Here is a 21,310-nt window from a genome sequence, read left to right on the forward strand (position 1 = left end):
CAAAGAGGGAATCGATGACGTCACAATCAGAAGCTTTTGGCGGCAAACCGACGGCCGGGTCCCAGACGACGTGCTTTACTTAACTAAGTCCATGAGTTCAGGACGTTTGTTCAACTCAGCATTTACGACTTTTATCCTGCTGTGTTGTTAACCTGTTGATGGAGGTAATATAGAAACGATGAATATGTCAAATCGTTCGTGTTACTCATCCGGCACTGTGTGTCAAGGCCAACGATCCAAAGCGACCAGTCTCAAACTCTACCATGGGCACCCAGACATGCCACCAATATGAACTGAGCTGTTGAATGTGGCGCAAAACATCCAAAGAAACTACCGTAACCGAGTATTGTGATCTGTCCTGTCCCCCATACCCATCACAGACGGGTATCTGCTGGTAATAATTATAGTCCTTTGGGGGACTGATGGTTATTTCCCCAACAGGCAGGGTGAAAATGAGGGATTAGGGGGAAGGGGCCATGGCCCCTTTCCTGAAGTGGTACGGTCATGGGGAGCACAACTTAACAGCATGGTCTTTATGTTTCATGAAGAGTTTGGCCGTCGGCCGTCGGTTTCTGAAAAGATTTTAAAATAAATTAGCCGAATTTTATGTGAAACCCCACTTTTCAGCCTCTTATAGGGGGTGGATCCTGATGGGGAGCACAACCTTAAAATACCTTACTGTTCTGACATATCGTACCAAATTTGGTCCACATTGGTCATGTATTTTGTGAGGTGAATATGGGTGATTAAGGGAGGGAAGCCGTGGCCCCTTTTCCAGAGTAGTTACGGCCATGAGGAGCACAACTTAAGGTTACGGCATGGTCCTGATGCCTCGTGGCAACTTTGGTCTTGATCTGTCTGGCGGTTTCTTAGAATAAGATTTTTTGAATAAAATACCAATATTTGGGGCAAACCCCCCTTTTACCCTCTTTATAGGGAGCGCATCTGGGTGGGGAGCAAAACCCCATGAGACCTTTCTGTCCTGATGCATCAAACCAAATTTGGTCCATATTGGTCAGGTTGTTTGTGAGGAGAAGATTTTTTAATCAAATGCTAATGGACGTATGTACGTACATACCGAGATACTTATGTATGGACGGCCGGACACCGAGACCCACTCTATGAACTTATTTCAAAGAAATAACCTAATAACTGGAATTGCAAGCAGTGATGATTAGCTTTCAGCCAGGTTAATACTTTCAGTGTTGTTGATATACACATGATATACACACTACAGCTGGTCCCTGACTTACGATTGGGTTAAATCCCGATAAACCCATCCTAAATTGAAAATATCGCAAGTCGAAAATGCATTTAATACATCTAAGCTACCAAACATCATAGCTGATGGAACGATGCTGCACGCATGCGAATGATGCTGTGTGCCTAACTCACTGTGATGGCCATTACTGGCTTTCCGCCTTCATACTGGGCAATTATCTTGAGATGAAACTCAAGATAATTGCCTTCCTCTTCTTCTTCTCACCAGAGGCAGGAGACACAGACAGGCATTTTGTAGACATGATGGGATACGAAAACACAATATCCAAAAAATGCTGGCAACACAGTACACTCTAGACTCTAGCGTCTAGAGTATCGGTTGTTTACCCTCGTGAACGCATGGCTGACTGGGAGCTGCGGCTTGCTGCCACTACCCAGCATCGCGAGAGAGAGAGTATCATACCGCATATCGCTAGCCCGGGAAAAGGTAAAATTTCAAAATTCGAAGTACGGTTTCTATTGAATGCATATCACTTTCGCACCATCGTAAAGTTGCAAAGTCGAAAAATCATAAGTCAAACCATCGCAAATCGGGGACCGGCTGTATATACCATTGATATACACACTATATTTCACAAGGTTAGTCGATAGTATCTATAAAGTTTTTCATCGATCTGTTCAACGGTTTTTGAGAAATAAATTTAAAATGTTTTCCTTCATTCAAATATGGCTGCCAAACCACATGACCGATGAGGTTTTCGTGATAAAACTTGTATCCCCATGGGTAGTTGATGACGGTCGAAGTTTCGCGTGCATCTGTTGAAGCAGCTTGAGAGAGTTTTGAAGGTTTTCGGTTAAATCCAAGATGGCTGCCAAGATACATCATTGATGATGTCATAATTATTAAACTTTGTTCTGTATGGGTAGTCGATCATACCTGTAAAGTTTTGCCTCAATCTGTTCAATCGTTTCAGAGAAGAAGGTTTTAAAAGTTTTTTTTCCAATAAAATATGGCTGCCATACCCTGAATTCTCATGCGCAATTTGTTTGTAGATGACCCTCAAACATTTTCGTATTGATCATCCAATGATGTCATCATTATGGGACCGTTGTCATCGTTATCATCATCGTTATCAAATGTTGATTCCCACAAACAGTTCCTGACCTGTACCAAGTTTCAATTTATTTTGAACAGCAGTTCCAGAGAAGATGTCCAAAGTTTTTCCTTTTTTCCAACATGGCTGCCATCCTACATGACCTCTGATCAGGGGTTCACACAATTTTTTTTTGATTCGGTTCTCCAATGAATATCAGCAGAATTGGTTTGGTACTCACGGAAATTTTTTTGTCAGCTTTGAGCGCGTGCTCGTATGCTTTCCCAAGTGCCAATCCAATTTTTAAAATTCCTCTCAGCTTTGTATGCATCTTACTCTGTAAGCACTCTCTTGGAGCATCTGCTCCAGACGAGACACTCATAAGCCGCTCTTATATTGTTATAATTTCTAAACTTTATTTTGTACACTTAAATTTTGAAATCACATTATATCAGAATTATCACGGAAGAATCTCACCAACACCAGCTGGGAAAACGTTCCATCAAAAGCCTCTTTTGTGGTAGCATGCTTTTGAGCTTTCTTAGCATCTTTGAAGTTCGCATTTTTTATTTATTTTTACTGCACACGAGTTCCTGCGTACCATTTATGTGAACCACTGCCGATGATGTCATATTTGTCATTAAAAAATTATCCATGGTTAGGTGCTCCTATTTTGAAAGTTTTGTGTCAATCACTCAAGCGGTTGTGGAGAAAACAAATTTAAAGCAAATAAACAGTGGAAATGCACAGCAGAAGAATAATTAAAATAATCTGAACAGACAGAACCAATGGAGCAGCCGTCGGTACAGTAATAATCCTAACAATAGCAGAATGTTTTTCAAGTCACAATGGAAGCCTAATAATAATAATGGGACATCATGATAGTGATCATGGTAATGGTACATCATGATAACAAGGAGATGATACCCTAGGTTTCCCACCTTTTGGGATGAGGACAAAAATAAACCACGCACACCAACAGCACGCACACACATCACACAGCGCACTCACCACCACACACCGACAGAAAGCACACTCACCACCACGCACCGACAGAAAGCACACTCACCACCACGCACCGACAGAAAGCGCACTCACTACCACACACCGACAGAAAGCACACTCACCACCACGCACCGACAGAAAGCACACTCACCACCACGCACCGACAGAAAGCGCACTCACTACCACACACCGACAGAAAGCACACTCACCACCACACGCCGACAGAAAGCGCACTCACTACCACGCACCGACAGAAAGCACACTCACCACCACGCACCGACAGAAAGCACACTCACCACCACACACCGACAGAAAGTGCACTCACTACCACACACCGACAGAAAGCGCACTCACTACCACACACCGACAGAAAGCACACTCACCACCACACACCGACAGAAAGTGCACTCACTACCACACACCGACAGCGCACTCACTACCACACACCGACAGAAAGCACACTCACCACCACACACTGTCGTAAAATTTTGAACATGTTTAAAATTTCTTGACGTACTCTACTTACTACGACGTATGATAGCGTACTTTAGCGTTCTACTCACGTATACCAAACTTACTCATCCCGTATTTGACGTGCCCCAACGTTTTAGACACATTTTTCTTAGGTCGGCATACGCTGGCAAGATCGCCAAGGTGTGACCGCGATGTTGACACTTCCATTTCTACGGCAGTTATGATTCGAATCGTTGTGCGTCAGCCTTTTAATAGGCTACGTCACGACATCGTCGGCGATGCGTGCAACGCGCTATGCCTAAGTTACACTATCGTTGGGCATCGGTTGTGTCGGCCGACAACAGGTTCAGCATTTGTTGGTATAAGTTATCTATAACACAACAAAACGTTCTGTGTCCGTTACCAATGTGTTATACATAAGACCAAGTCGCTATGAATACGTCTGAATCTTTAAAAAAAAACATCAAAAGTTCAACGTAAGCCAGCGTTTTACATACATTTTAATACGTTGCCATCGCTGGCTAAAACGTCAAGGTGTGACCGGGCCTTTAGTAGGACACTTAATTCATCTGTTCAATACACAATCGATCTGGCATTTGTCATAAAAACCCTTGGCGAAGAAGGATGAGCAGATGTCTTCATTGGCAGTACACTGACTGGAACCAAACACTGCACTCCGGGTTTATGCAGTCTTCCATTGGTACTCCTGTTACCAATGACAATACCAATCTTTTGTTGGAGTTGTCTTCCTCCTTGTCTACCCCTCCTTGTCTTTTTCCCACTATACCGAGTTATCTGATCAATTGCTTCATTTTCCAATTGGTATCAGTAGTTGGATCACTCAAAAATTGCAGCTGGTTTCCTCGAGTATGACAATCTTTTTGAACCATTTGCTTGAATTTGTGGGATTTCATTGCATTCATCAGGATTCCGAACAATACTGGTCATCATTGTCTGTGGAACCTCCCTTCATATTGTCCGGGTATTCACTAGCATGCAATAAAACATCACACAGGACGAGCACCCCTCACTTTTTAGTCAGTGCAATGCAGGTTGGTCCCCTCACAATTCAGTCTTGGATGCATGGAAGGAGTATGGCACTCAGTGCCCGGACCATCTCCGCACTCTGCAGGGTGCAGCTCCGGGCGTCGTAATGATATCACCACTCTGACTGAGACTGCAACAAGCCTCTCTGTTGAAGCTTCTCCACTCACTGAAATGTGACATGCGCCCAGTGTGACCACTCCTTGGCTTTTTCACAAGATCTTGGCTATTCGTTGTTCACCTTGGCGTCTTGGTTTTCTGTAGGTTTTCTTGGCGTATAGGATTTCTATTATCATCGATTTTCCGAAATCTTCTGAATTCTTGGCTTTTTTTCATTGGCTCACCTTGGCATTTATGAAAAATGAGGAGTGGTCACACCGCATGCGCCTGTCTGCTGCCGGCCAACTGGGTCAAGTGCTTACCCTGCATAACCGGTAGGGTCACGCCATGTGGTCAGGGAGATCCAATGCGAAACGAATATTAACAACACCAGGACGTTCACCAGCGATCAGCGAGGAGATGATCAAAGAACAATGACCGTTGTGCCTCTCTTCCATGTGATGGTGCTCCAGTCACCCAGTTAAAAGTTAGCACAGGCACACAGGAACAAACCACACTCTTCAAGTAGAAGAAGAATGGTTGGCTATCATCCACAAGGTAAAAACAAGAGGAATAAGAAAAATGTTCCAAGGGGTATCCGATAATGAAGTTTCTGAACCCAAAAAGAAAGACCAAGCGACTGACGACAAAACAAACATGGCTGCCTGAATGGTGCACGTGCAAAAGCACATGCAAAAAGACATGGTTTTTCTGGTGTGGTCCCTGGTGGAATTTTCAAAGAGAAAACAGTTGGAGACAAAAAGCCGAGTAGCGGCTGTAGTTGTTTAACAAAACAGTTGTTGTACAAAAAAACAAAAGTTGTTGTAGTAACAAAAAAAAAAGAAAAAATATTGTTGTGGTGCCGGGTTCGGTGGTGAGGACCACCGCTAGATGGAGCAGTTGGGCCATCTCCCACTGAACACCGTAATTGAAGGTCGTCACTCCGGATAACTCCGAAGTCGACGGGTCGCTTAATGGACCGTGGACGCCAATATTTCGACCGCGCAGTTCGGGTCTTTTTGTCTGATTCCAATTTACCTAATTAGCCACGCGGTCGAGCTACCGGGGAAGCCACACCCTCGGCCGGCTTTGTCCGAACCAAGTCGTTGTTACCGACTCGGATCCGGCATAACCGAGTGGGAATTACCAAAGCCGCACCGGTCCAAGTAACAATTTACGGCACAATCGGCCTCCCTAATTCTCAAGCCCAAACCATACTGGGTCAATGGAAGAAAACACAGACAACGAACTGGAACATTAAACAGTTATTTATTTCCAAGGTAATCGGGAGGGAAACACAGAGCAGACTTAATCACGAATATAGATGTAGGAAAATATACAATGGCAATCACTTAAATGATTTCTACTTATCAGATTGGCCTCAGACAGACACACACACCCAAAAAGAAATGGACCTCGTGGGTCTTTATTCAGCCCTTCAGCTCGGGATGGAAGGCGAGCTGAGGGTCAGTGTCTGGCCGGGTACCTGGCCGCCTGGTGCGGTTTCAACGGCTCGCACTTGTGGAACTCGGAGTCCGTGGACGGGAACAGGGATCCCCAGCTCGAGCGCTCCAACACAACCTACCACGGTGGGACTCGAACCCACAACCCAGAATACAACGAGCCCACGATCCTGGCTGCCACGAACGACGATCGACGACACGAGCACCAAGAAACACCTCTGCCACGACCATCACCACCACAATCACCAACACGACCACCGACCACCAAGGAACCCCAAAAAAGACCGCCGCTGAGACAGCTCGCCACTCTTCTTATCCCTCCTCCGGGCGGGTGGAGGGATCCGCTCTGAGGTAACTCACCTCCGGATTGGTCGGGGGGCGTCAGGTGATCGGTGTCCTCCCCTCATTGGACGAGGTGAACATTCCATCTGGCTGGGGTGGGGTAGGCCCTGAGGTGATCTCACCCCCGATTGGACGAGGGGAACATTCCATCTTGCTGGGGCAGAGTCGGACCTGAGGTGAGCTCACCCCGGCTTATGTCCGTGGCCTCGAACATGTGCGTAATGGCGCTGAAGGAGTGGAGGGGGATTTAATGCAGAAGACTAACTAGAAAGAAACTCGCAGCGCACACATGAAATTCCCATTAGACATTGGGGAGAGATTCTAACTATCCACATATACTTAACAAGATAACTAAACTTTGGGTCAACTGTATGTGTGAATGCGAATGGTTTCCAGATTCGTAACAATATCACTTCTCTGCCCCCCCCCCTCCAAAAAAAGGACTGAGCTTCAGGACCCACAAGTTCTGTTAAACCCCCACCGAGATCAAAATCAACAGTCACGAACCCCCACCTCGCACACCTGCATCGACCCTGATTTTTTTTTTTATGCCGTTAAAAACCTTTGTACATCACGGGTGATGAAGGTTGTGGTCAAGTTTCATCGAAATTGTGTGTGTGGTTTCAGAGAACAAAGCAAGTAACTATTTTGGGGGGGTCAAGCCTTGGACCCCCTTAGACCCCAACTTCTTTTTTTTTTAATGCCATGAACCAACTTGAGTTGCAACATACCAAATATAATTTTAGTCAAGTTTGGTCACAATCCCATCAACAGTTTCGGAGAAGTTGCAAATGTTTACAAATGGACTGCTGGATTGACGACGCAGCATCCCATAAGCTCTCTGGAACTATGTTCCAGATGAGCTGAAGAATAACCTGGGTTGGAAGCAAAAACATGTTCACTGCCTATGTGCATCTATAATACAATGTGGTTATATAGCTCAGATATATTTCAATTGTACTTACCAGAGGCCTGAAGTATGAGGCCTGTACTGTTACAAAGGCCTGTGATGCGATCGTCTCCAACCTTTTGATATATGATTTTTTTTTTTTTTTGTATACCTTGGTCGAGGCTCGTATGAGAGCTAACACACAACTCACAGCAAGGAGGCATGAGACAAGAGGGGCGGGAGTGGAAGGGACAAAACAGTGGGGAACAGACACATTAGGTGAACTGTGGAAGGGAGAGGGATGGGGATGGGACGGGGAACATGGCGAAGAGAAGATGGACATTTCAGGGACTTTCAGGAAGGAAAGCAGGAGAAATGAAGGAAGTGGGCTTGGGTGGATTATCGGGGGTAGAAAAGATCGAGGATTTGGATGGGGGAAGATAAGAGGTGGTGGTGAACAGCTGTTTTGAAAGCCTGGAGGGAAGAATGGGAAAGAATAGAGTGAGGAAGTTTATTCCAAAGGCGGGAAAAAAGAGGAATGAAAGAGTGAAGATGAGCAGTGATTCGTGATTTTGGTAGTTTTACCAGAAGGGGGTTGTTGGCGGACCTTGAGCGCCCTGTGGAAATGTGGTGGGGACAAATCGCAGAGAGAGCAGGGGGGGCAAAGCTGGAGAGGAGTCTGTAGAAGACAGAAAGACCACCGACCAACCTGCGGTGATTGAGTGAGAGGCCCAAAGACTCAGCTTCATTGCGGGAGATGCCGATGATCTTAAATGCCCTGGTTTCGACAGCGTGAAGCCGAGAAAGGTGGGAGGCAGGAGCACCAGCCCAGAGGGGAGAGCAGTACTCCATCAGGCTACGGACAAAAGCTTTGTAAGTGGTCGGGAGCTCAAGAGGGCCGAGGAAGGACTTAGCACGACGGAGGATTCCCAGTCGGCGACTAGCTTTTGAGGCGAGGTTGGAAATGTGACTTTCCCAGGAAAGGTCATGGCAGATAGTGAGACCTGGAAGCTTGAAAGAAAAGACTTCTTCCAGAGGATTGTTGAGAAAGTGGATTGGGGGGTTTTGTAAACGGTCCTTTCGAAGAGACATAGTGAGAGTGTGAGATTTGTCTGGATTGAAAGACATGTTCCACGTGTTGGACCAGTTTGTGATTTTATCCAGATCTGCAGTGAGCGAAGAAGCTGCTGCTTGCCGGTCTGAGGGATGAAAGATGGTACGGCAGAGGGTGGAGTCGTCGGCAAAGAGAAATAGAGGATTTTCCAGAGAGTCCGAGAGATCATTGATGAAAACCAGAAAAAGAACAGGGCCCAGAACGCTACCTTGAGGAACTCCAGCCTGCACAGGAAGAGGGGATGAAAGAACTCCATTTAGGGCCACACGTTGACTGCGACAGGAGAGGAAGTCTGTGAGCCATGAGTGGAGATGGCCTTGAATACCATGGGAAGAGAGTTTGGTGAGTGAGGCAGGGTGCCAGACTGTGTCAAAAGCACGTGATATGTCCAGGGATACGGCTTGGATTTCCTGTCTGGCATTGAGGACCTCCATCCATTGATGGGAGAGCAGAAGCAGCATATCCAGGGTAGAGTGACCTGGTCTGAAACCAAATTGATGATTGGAAATCAAGCCATTGGAGAAGAGGAAGGATTTCATATCTGAGGCGATGATGGATTCCATCACCTTGCTGATGATTGGGAGAAGGCTGATTGGTCTGTAGTTACAGGGATCTGTTTTTGCACCTTTTTTATGCAGGGCAGTGATGTTAGCAGATTTCCAAGCAGATGGCAGATGACCTTGGGCAAATGAGAGGGTGAATAGAACAGAGAGAGGGTGAGCAAGAGCAGAAGAGCAGGCTTTGAGGACACGTGGGCTGATGCCGTCTGTACCGGTTGCAGAATCTGACTCGAGGTTTGAAAGCAAGCTCTCCACCTTGTCAGGAGAAAAGGATACAGAGTCCAGGGACAGTTGGGTGCGACTGGGTAAAGTGGGTAGAGATAGTGATGGGTTTAGGACACAAGATTTTGCTGCAAACACCGAGTTTAGACATTCAGCTTTATCACGTGTGGAATCAGCAGTGCGGCCATTTGAGGTAAGGGAGGGATGGAGGGGGAACATACACCAGAAACAGATTTGATTAAACGCCACCAGGATTTTGAGGAGGGAGAGAGGTTTGAGAGTTCAGACTTGAGATGAGAAAGATGTTGTTTTCTGGCTCTCCTGAGGGTAGATACACACTTGTTCCGAGCTTTGTGGAAAGAACTGAGATTGCCCTCAGTTGGGTTTGCTTTCCATGAGGCAAAGGCAAGTTGTTTCAGGACAACTGCCTCGCCACAAGCTTCAGTAAACCAAGGGCGGGAGGAAGGGTAAGACAACTGAACACGAGAGGGGATAAATCTGTGCATGAGGGAGAGCAAGTTTCTTTGAAAGAATTCCCAGGATGAGTTTATGTTTGAGAAAGTAGTGATAGGAGACCAGTCTGTCAGTTTGATGGCTGCTCGGAGACCCTGCCAGTCGGCTTGAGTGAAATGCCAGACTCGACAGCGGTGAGGTGGTTCTCTGATAACAGCCAGAGAGATGTCCACTTTGACAAGGACGTGGTCAGAAGAACCAATTGGAGCGAAGGAAGAGCAGCAGATATTGTCAGGGAAATTTGTCAAAATCAGATCCAGAAGAGATGGAGTACCATTGGTTGAGATCCGGGTCGGGAAGTTGACCGATTGAGTCAGTCCCAATGAGTCGCAGAAAGCTTTTGCTGAGGTGCCATGGCAGGTGAGAGAGGTACCCACACCGAACCAACTGGCGTGATGACAATTGAAGTCACCACATAAGAGGAAGAGAGAGTTTGGATGAGAAGATAGAAGATGGTCCATGTTTTCGGATAGTGAGGTGTAGATGGAGTCATCACTGTTCGGTGGACGGTACAGTACACATATAAACATGAGGTGGGAGTGGAGGGGAAGCCGAAGCCAGAGGTATTCCTGGGGGTGTGGGGGAGTGAGAGCAGTGCATGGAGAGTGAGGAATAGAGTCTTTGATGAAGAGAGCAACACCTCCACCAGGACGAGGCTCAGGTCTGTCATACCGTAAGAGGGAGTAGCCGGGGAGAGATACTTGGGAGTCAGACACGTCTTGGGAGAGGAAAGTTTCTGTTAGGCAGATAATGTCTGGTTTGTCAGTGGCAACCTGTATGGAAAGATCTGAAAGGTTTGAGCGAAGGCCCCGGATATTTGAGGACCACACTTTTAATGAAGAGGAAGGGGAGGAGGCTTTGGGTGCAGGAGGTGGAGGGGGAGGGGGAGGGTAGGACAAGGGATGAGGGGGGCAGGTAAGGAGGGTTGCTGAAGGAGTGTGGGGTATTGCAGAACAGCGAGGGGAGGGGGCCAAATGAGGAGGAGAAAAGGCTCTGTGGTGCTGGGGGAGAGGGGGGACAAGAGACAAGGAAGAAGGCAGTTGAGGATTTGAGGAGGTGGAGTGAAGAGATGGAGGTGAGAGGGCAGTGGAGGGAGGCAGGTTGGTGGATGAGAGGGGGGGCAACTTTGAGAAGGAAGAGTGAGGGGGATGAAAGGTGGGAGAAAGGTGAGGGGGGGATTTTGAGAGAGGTGAGAGGGAGGCTTGGAGGGAGAAGAGTGGGATGGTTGCTTTGAGAGTGAGAGTGAGGGGTGAGTGGGGTGAGTTGGCACTGAAGTTGGAAAAAAAGAATGGTTGATGGAAAGCGAGCATCCATGGCAAACTGTGGTTTTTAAAAGTTTTAGGTCAGAGATGCGATTTAACACAATTCTTGATGGATGCAATGAAGGCGAATTCAGAGCATGGAGAGAAGAAGCGCTGTAATAGTTGGATTTTTTTGGCAAGGAATGAAGGAGAGGTCGAAATGAGAGCAGTCTGTTAAAATAGCAGAAGAGTCGTGCATTGTGAAACAGTAAAGAGTACCACATGTGTGAGAGAGGAAGATGAAGCATTATAAGATCGTTTTTGTAGTTAAAAATAATGTATGAGAGAGTTCAACAGATTAGGTCATGGAAGTGTAAAAAAAAAAAATCGAGGAAGAAGACGAGGAGGAGGTTAAGAGGAAGAAGAAGAAGCAGAATCGGGAGAAGGTGAGCGTGTTGTTGTTGTTGTTGGGTATATATATATTTTTTGTTGTTGTTAATATTAATATATGAGAGAGTTCAACAAATTAGGTCATGGAAGTGTAAAAAAAAAAAAAAAATCGAGGAAGAAGACGAGGAGGAAGTTAAGAGGAAGAAGAAGAAGCAGAATCGGGAGAAGGTGAGCGTGTTGTTGTTGTTGTGGGGTTTTTTTTTTTTTTTTGAGATAAGAAAGAGATTAGTTGGGAGAATGGGGGATGTTTGGAAAGTGGGGAGGATCAAAATTGAAGGTAATGGGGAGGATAGAAATTGAAGGTAATGGGGAGAAAAAACAAACAAACAAAAAAAAAACGATAGAACACCGAGTGGAACCGGTAGGCCTCAAGCCTAGGCCTAGGCCTCAAGCACAGGTAAGAACGTCGACAAAAATACTCACAAAATAGCACGATTTTTGAAACAAAACCGAACTAGCAACACACAGTGACATGTAGGTGAGAAAATTAAACAGTTAAAACGGGACAAATAACAACCGGAAACTTAGCTTTGAGAACGTCAACAGGGAGCCCCAAAGGAGACCTCTCGCTGCTCTAAAACCGGAACCGGAAGTCGATCATGATGATCATTTTAACAGTCCCATTGGTCATTTTACAATGAAGGGAAAAGTTATAGGGAGGGCATGGCAATTATGAATATGACCGCACTGAATAAATTGTTGCCTTCACATAAGACCAACATGGCAGCTGAATGATGTCTTAAAGAGGCAGAATAAATGTTGTACACAAACGGATGGACGAACCTGCATGCTATTGTATAGATAGATACAATAGTCTGAAACTAGAGGGTCGTTCTAGTTTCAGACTATTGTATCAATAGATGTATAGCATTTTGTCGAATTCCAAAATCATCCTATTTCTTAAGAGCAAAGATATCATGGCATATCTCTTAATAGAAAAAAAAATTGGGAGTGATTGAAACAGCGGTCAGCCTTATACACTGCCCAGGTTAAATTTTTTGTGAGATTGAAAAAATTCTAATTTTTCTCGAGGTTTGAATTAATTTTAAGCAACTTTTACTGAATAATTTGTCACTCCGAGGAGTGTTTTCCATGTTTCAGGTGGGACAGACAAACAGACAGACAGACGTCATTAGCCTAATATATATATATATATATATATATATATATATATATATATATATATATATATATATATTTATTTATTTATATATATTTATTTATATTTATATATATATATTTATTTATATATATTTATTTATATTTATATATATATTTATTTATATATATATATTTATATATATATATATTTATATATATTTATATATATATATATATATTTATATATATTTATATATATATATATATATATATATATTTATATATATATATATATATATATATATATATATATATATATTTATATATATATATATATATATTTATATATATATATATATATATATATATATATATATATATATATATATATATTTATATATATATATATATATATATATATATATATATATATATATATATATATATTTATATATATATATATATATATATATATATATATTTATATATATATATATATATATATATATATATATGTATGTATATAATGTATATACTGTATATGTGTGTGTGTATATATATATATATATATGTATATATATGTGTATATATATATATATATATATATATATATATATATATGTATTGTTGTGGTTACCAGATTCGCAAACCACCATTCAGGCCCCTTAGGTGAGGTATCTCGGTAAGTGCATGTGTAGTTAGGCCCAAACCCGTTGTCTAGTGGGAATACATGTCATTTATACGTGCTGCGACTCTTCAGGATAGCCGTTTTTCTTTCACTATCTTTATTTTGGACCAATCGCCATCACCACAACCACAACATCAACCACCAACCACAACACCGCTTCACCACAACCGCCACGACCTTTACCGTCACAACTCGCCACCATCGCATCACCGTCATCTCGCGCCACTCATAGGCACCGATGCTGGACTCGTGTAGGGCGCACGTTGAACAGCGTGTACAAAATCACGGATTTTCTGCTTCAAAAACGGATCCAAAACGACACACGCCCACTTTTTGCCGTCCAATCGGTGAGCGAGGGGCGAATTGGCCCCGCCCCCAGGGCGATCGATATATGCAAATTTGTGGATCAAAAAGCCTTCACGCCCACTTTTTCTCGGGCCAATGGGGAGCGAGTTGAAAGGTCAAAGGGAGGGGGTCAAAGGCGAAGTTACGGGGGGATAAAAGGACGGTGTTCGTCAGTCAAAAGAAGTCGTAAAAGTCGGAGCGAAAGAGTCAGCAGAACGGAGGCGAAGGAGTCGGAACGAGGCGAAGGAGTCGGAACAGAGAGTCAAGACTTCGCGGGCGGTGGAGCTGCTCGTCGTGTGCGTTGGAGTCGGAACGGAGGGGACGAGCTGTGGAGAGGCGGCGAGTCGGACGAAGGGTGCTCGCGTCGTGCAAGGAGCTGCGCGCCCGAGGGAGGCCGGCAGCGCGACCTGGCCGAGGTGGAGACGCTCGTCGCATATAATAAAGATCCTCTATACCCCGAGCATCAGCAACCCCCCTCCTGTTTCCCCCCGCGCTGAGATAGTGCGACCAAGGGGGCCCCGTTCCCACCTCCTGCCAGGCACTGTCCACGAGGCCCGCGGGTTGCGGGGCCATCGCCGCTCCGCGTCTCATCACCAGACGGGTAGGCCCGACCAGGTCTCGGCCCCAGGCCTACCTCATTCTTGAGGGTATTTCTTTTCCTTGGTTTTGGGTATGTGTTGTCGGCGCCGTCTGTGAAGTAGAATTGTATAAGTGTTGCCGTGTGCTCGGTAGTCGGAATTAGCTCTGCACTGTGTTTTCACTTTTATGTTTGCTTTTTGTGTAAATGGAATTGTGTTTTCTTTTTTTTGTGTGCATTTGGTGGAATTGTATTTGTGTGCTTTCCGTTCGTCGTGAATAAATGTGCTTTATTGTTGAACTGTTTCCCGCTTCGCTTCGTCTTTTCCCCCATTGAATCCCCATCTTGCTTCACGTAAAGGGTTGGTAGTGGGCTGAGTACGCCCGATAATTAATCGAACCGTCGAGGTCGACGATAACACCGCTCGGTTATTCTGATAGTACGGAACGGGTCGCTTAAGTGGCCCGTGTCCGAAGTCGACCTGCGGCGAGGTGCGATCGCCCGGTCTACCCTCCGCGTGGGTACTTAGGTAGTTCGAATTTGGCGAGCAACCCTATCCCACGCGGGGGCTGATTGGCTCGATCGCGGTGAGACCGAAAGGTCCACCCGTGACTGGTTCCCGGCGTTAGTCCGAGAGGGTCACGACTGGATTGTCCGTCCGGTGGGCGACGTGCCGCGATTCGAGTTACGTGGCCGTTCGCACGCCGGCGGGCGCGAAGACCGCAACAGTATGTATACATCCATATACGAGTAAGGCACCTGTGGGAAACCAATGGGCATAGACGTGTATGACATTTGGACATCTTTAGCTAGATGCTGCACATAGAGTCTCACTAAATTGGTACTGGCAATTCGTCAGATCCAGAAATTATGTAATCTACACAATTTATTTCTTTATGCATGAAGCAAAGATGAATATACATTTCACATTCAAACTTGGTTATATCACAAGGCCAAAAATAATATTTCATACGTTTTTTAAAAAAGGTGTGGACGGATTATGACAAAACTTGTTGGATGATTGGGTAGGTGACAAGCACAAGCGAATTCAATTTTGGTTGGGGTCTGGATGCAGATCCATTCTGTCAATGGGGTATAAAACATAAACTGTTTAGCCTGGCGAAGGTATGCATGCACTCCACCTAGGGTCGTTCTAGTTTCAGATTGTATTTAGTTAATTGCTGTATTGTTTCAGACTATATTTAGTTCATTACTGCATTGTTTCAGATTGTATTTAGTCAAATGCTGCATTGTTTCACATTGTCTTTAGTTAATTGCCACATTGCTTGGCATTATATAGTTAATTGTCTCATTGTTTTAGATAGTATTTTTTAATTGCCATATTCTTTCAGATTGTATTTAGTTAATTGCCATATTATTTCAGATTGTATGTAGTTAATTGTGATATTCATTGACTGTGTGTGTGTGTGTGTGTGTGTGTGTGTGTGTGTGTGTGTGTGTGTGTGTGTGTGTGTGTGTGTGTGTGTGTATGTGTATATGTGTATGTATGTGTGTGTGCCATATTCATTAAGATTGTATTTCGTTAATTTCCGCATTATTTCAGATTGTATTTACTTAATTGCCATATTGTTTCAGATTGTATATTGTTAATTACCATATTCATTAAGCTTGTATTTAGTTAATTTCCACATTATTTCAGATTGTATTTATTTAATTGCTGTATTGTTTCACATTGTATTTAGTTCATTGCTGCATTGTTTCAGATTGTGTTTACTTAATTGCCATATTCTTTCATATTGTATTTAGTTAATTTCCGCATTGTTTCAGATTGTATTTAGTTAATTTCCGCATTGTTTCAGATTGTATTTAGTTAATTTCCGCATTGTTTCAGATTGTATTTAGTTAATTTCTGCATTGTTTCATATTGTATTTAGTTAATTTCTGCATTGTTTCACATTGTGTTTAGTTAATTTCCGAATTGTTTCAATTTGCATTTCGTTAATTGCCGCATTGTTTCAGATTGTATTTAGTTTATTTCTGCATTGTTTCAAATTGTATTCAGTTAATTTCTGCATTGTTTCAGATTATATTTGGTTAATTTATGAATTGTTTCAGATTGTATTTAGTTAATTTCTGCATTGTTTCATATTGTATTTTGTTAATTTCTGCATTGTTTCAGATTGTGTTTAGTTAATTTCTGAATGGTTTCAGATTGTATCTACTTAATTTCCGAATTGTTTCAGATTGTGTTTAGTTAATTTCCGAATTGTTTCAGGTTGTGTTTTGTTATTTTCTGCATTGTTTCAGATTGTATTTTGTTAATTGCCACACTGTTTCAAATTGTATTTAGCTAATTGCCATATTAGTTGAGATTGTATTTAGTTAATTGCCATATTCTTTCAGATTGTATTTAGTTAATTGCCATATTCTTTCAGATTGTATTTGGTTAATTGCCATATTCATTCAGATTGTATTTCGTTAATTGCCATATTCTTTCAGATTGTATTTAGTTAATTGCCATATTCGTTCAGATTGTGTTTAGTTAATTGCTATATTCAGATTGTATTTACTTAATTGCTGCATTGTTTCAGATTGTATTTACTTAATTGCCACATTGTTTCAGATTGTATATTGTTAATTCCCATATTCATTAAGCTTGTATATAGTTAATTTCCACATTATTTCAGATTGTATTTATTTAATTGCTGTATTGCTTTACATTGTATTTAGTTCATTGCTGCATTGTTTCAGATTGTGTTTACTTAATTGCCATACTCTTTCATATTGTATTTAGTTAATTGCCATATTGTTTCAGATTGTATATTGTTAATTCCCATATTCATTAAGCTTGTATATAGTTAATTTCCACATTATTTCAGATTGTATTTATTTAATTGCTGTATTGTTTCACATTGTATTTAGTTCATTTCTGCATTGTTTCATATTGTATTTAGTTAATTTCTGCATTGTTTCACATTGCGTTTAGTTAATTTCCGAATTGTTTCAATTTGCATTTAGTAAATTGCCGCATTGTTTCAGATTGTATTTAGATTATTTCTGCATTGTTTCAAATTGTATTTAGTTAATTTCTGCATTGTTTCAGATTATATTTGGTTAATTTCTGAATGGTTTCAGATTGTATTTAGTTAATTTATGCATGGTTTCATATTGTATTTAGTTAATTTCTGCATTGTTTCAGATTGTGTTTCGTTAATTTCCGAATTGTTTCAGATTGTGTTTCGTTAATTGCCACACTGTTTCAAATTGTATTAAGTTAATTGCCATATTAGTTCAGATTGTATTTAGTTAATTGCCATATTCTTTCAGATTGTATTTAGTTAATTGCCATATTCTTTGAGATTGTATTTAGTTAATTGCCATATTCGTTCAGATTGTGTTTAGTTAATTGCTATATTCAGATTGTATTTACTTAATTGCTGCATTGTTTCAGATTGTATTTAGTTAATTGCCGCATTGTTTCAGATTGTATTTAGTTAATTTTTGCATTGTTTCAGATTGTATTTAGTTAATTTCTGCATTGTTTCAGATTGTATTTAGTTAATTGCCACACTGTTTCAGATTGTATTTGCTTAATTGCTGTATTGTTATCCCCATGCTTTTTGAAAAAAAAATGGACATTTTAATCGGCTCTGTCTATCCATCTCTTCGTCTGACATGCTATCGCCTCCTATATGGTTGAGCAGAAATTCACCAAACGTGGTTTAGTTATAATCACCATATGGCACGAAGGTGCAAGAGCAGCATCATTTTTGGCCTGCCCCCTTGTGTGGGGTCAAAAGTTCAAATCCCCAAATATGCAATTATGTGCACATTTTTATACATTTTTCAATGAAACAGTTTATACAGTCAACATTGTGGAACGCATCAAATATGTAATGATGTTTTTGGATCTAACCTCTGGTTAATGCCACATGGGTTGGGCCTTAGGCTCACAGAGGTCACAAAGAGAAAAAACATAAACTCAAAATTTGATATTGGGTCATTTCTGGTGGAACTTTTTGCCATCTTTCAACATTGCTTTGGGTGGGATGTGTGGGCGTTTTTGATGGTGTGCCATCGACTTCGCTCTAGTTTCAGATTGCATTTAGTTAATTGCTGTATTGTTAGCCCATCTAAACCATGCAGCGGAAGATGAGGTTTTGCAATTGTGTGTGTGTGTGTGTGTGTGTGTGTGTGTGTGTGTGTGTGTGTGTGTGTGTGTGTGTGTGTGTGTGTGTGTGTGTGTGTGTGTGTGTGTGTGTGTGTGTGTGTGTGTGTGTGTGTGTGTGCCGTAACTTTTTTACAATTTGAGTTTTTGTCATCAAATTTTCAACAAACTTATTATGAGAATATGGAGATAATTATTTAAAATTGGTTCAAAATGTGAAAGGGCAAAGTCATAGTAACTATAAATATCCATTATTAGCCCTGCAGCAGCATGGCTGTAACATTTTTACCAAATGAGCTTTTGTCATCAAATCTTCAAAAATCATTTATTATGAGAATATGGAGAACAGAAATGAATAATATGTGCTTATTAACTGTCTTTTCCATCAAGTTTAGTTTGAGTACAAAGCAGGCGCAGACAGGCTTTGCATTTTGTGATGCTTTCTAGTTTCAGATTGTATTTAGTTGGTCACTGCATTGTTTCAGATTGTGGCAATTAAGTCATTGTATAGAGTTAATTGCTACATTTTTTGGCATTGTAAAGTGATGCATTGGTGCTCTTAAGAATAAGTAATTGCCTTTGTGGTTTAACATCGAAAACGATTTTTATTGCTGGCAGTACAAGTTGCTCTGTTTCGCTATCTTCACATGTTCTTGGCACATCGTGAAGAAAGTTTTCACGAGTTACTTTGACTTTGTCTTTTGGTTCTTTCCTGCACATTTGCAGTTTGTAGAGAGCTGGGCATGCAGGGCTGCGTGACAAGTAGTTGAGGATAACCATCTGCAGTTAGTTCAACAACCAACAGCAGCCTCTGGTGACCTGGAGAGCTGATATAAGTAACCCGAGTCCTCCAACATGCAATAAAATAAATAAATAAATGCACCCAAAGCATTGTTTAAATGTTTATCAACATTTTTGTTTTAAATAAACATGGATCCACATAGTTTTCTTCAAACATGTAGCCATTGCCAAAGTGCTTCCATAGTGGCCATCATATAATTTATTTTTCAATTCTGGTGTTAATTTTTTTCACACATCGAGCTGACAGGAATTCACAGCAAATGCTCAGACTTACCACAATAAAACAACGAGTTCATTCAAATGTTTGAAGCAAGCAGTGGAACCGTTCGAGAAGCGAAAATTGAATTTTCCCAAATTCTAATGGCTGTGTATCACAGGGACAGAGCCATCTTTGTTTCTTTAAATGTGCTACTTTGTAGGAAAAAATGTGCAAATTAACTACAGCAATACGTGTGGACCTGCACTTTGACCTCTCACTCTGGTTTTAAGCAAATCGCTCTCCGTGGGAAAATTGCTCTTCCACCGGTAGATTTTGTATACAATGAACATAAACATTACATAAAAACTTTAAAAATATATATCCTATCTACCCATTTTTCCCTTCACAGTTTTGGGAACAAGGAAGACTACATGGTGTTCTTAAGTGGTTTTGTGGAGGTACAGAGCACGCGAATGCATCGCTTTCTTGCGGAAGTGTCCGGAGCCAGTAACACACCAGCTGGCCCCGCGGCACCCGAAGGCTTTGTTGACCTTGGCCGTGAGCTTTCGTGTCTGCACTCTCTGTTGGCTGAGACCCTTCTTCCAGACCAGGTTCCTGCAGTTTATTGCATCCACTGTGAAATGGACATGAGGGCGCCGTTACATTATTTTATTTTTTAGCATTGTGTGATCAAGTTCAGATGGGAGAAAATTGTTCCTGAGGTTGACTCCTTGTGAATGTGTATTTCCTTTTTATGCAGCAGGACAATATGGTATTGGGTAATATGGAAGAGCTGGAACCTTTGCCACGCATCCTGTCAGAGCTAAATGAAACCCTGCAGACCCCTGCTCCTGGAGAGCAACCACAGAAAAGGCGCTCTTTGCGGTGTGGCCTCCGGGCGAACGGTCTGCAGAGATCGCTTGAAGATAAACTCAACTTGCCCCGGTACAGTTTCCTTTGCAGTTTTTACATACTGCAGGTGTTGTGATGTTTCGCTTCAATTCACACTATCAGTCACAAGTAGACGAGCTTACTTGAAGCATGGAGAGAAAGTTGAAAAAAGTAATCTCTGTTCAGCTGCTGAACTTGGAGGACCATGTACTGGGAAATGTTTCCATAACAGTGAGATCCATAAGCTCTAATATATGTTGGTTGCTGTACTGGATTGTGGGTTTTGCATACACCAAACATCACCTTTTCCAGTTCCCTTTGAACCCTTTCAACCCTTTCAACCCTTTAGATATTTCCTCAGAGATTCAGCATTATTGCCGCCGTGGGAATTTGAATAGCAACACAAGACAATTATTCAACAGTGTGGAACGACATTTCTTTATACTGCATGCAAATGTCGTTTAAATTGAAAGTTTGGTTTAGGGTTAGTTTTCGCAGGCATCACCTGCCTTTTGAATCCAGATTCAAAATCTCATCTTTCCAGGCAGGTCGTATGAAGTAAAATATTTGATCGATGTCTCATTGTGACATCTCAGAACTCAAAAGACTGCTCTTCCTGAAGTTTGTCGTAGAAGATCATATTAGGATTAGAAAAACAATTTTTACAATGTGACAAGATAAGGTGATGTTTAGCTTTAAAGTAAATGTTTCAGGTGATGGACAAAAACCTCTGATGTTCTATACGAGTATATCGGTTGCAAAATGCATTCTAGCCAGGTGACGATCAACCGGGTCACTGGCATAAAACAGAATAATCAGCACAATTAAACAAAAATGTTTTCCAGGAA

The 21,310-nt window shown here is 42.2% G+C and overlaps 1 protein-coding gene across 5 annotated transcripts in view; it reads left to right on the top strand.

The window, feature by feature from the left end:
- The window catches only part of LOC147026805 (ras GTPase-activating protein nGAP-like), a 204,312-nt gene that overhangs the window by 167,962 nt on the left and 15,040 nt on the right, over positions 1-21,310 (top strand). For 4 of the 5 annotated variants that reach the window (XM_085882597.1, XM_085882594.1, XM_085882595.1 and 1 more), the window contains 2 exons: positions 19,981-20,182; positions 20,332-20,516. In XM_085882597.1, the coding sequence (XP_085738723.1) occupies positions 19,981-20,182; positions 20,332-20,516 (387 nt within the window). The remainder of the gene's footprint in view (positions 1-19,980; positions 20,183-20,331; positions 20,517-21,310) is intronic. The other variant, XM_085882596.1, reaches the window with a different exon arrangement.

Source organism: Eptatretus burgeri, chromosome 5 (genome assembly GCF_056783735.1).
Source record: "Eptatretus burgeri isolate ZD-2024b chromosome 5, Ebu_testis_v1, whole genome shotgun sequence".
NCBI lineage: Eukaryota > Metazoa > Chordata > Myxini > Myxiniformes > Myxinidae > Eptatretus > Eptatretus burgeri.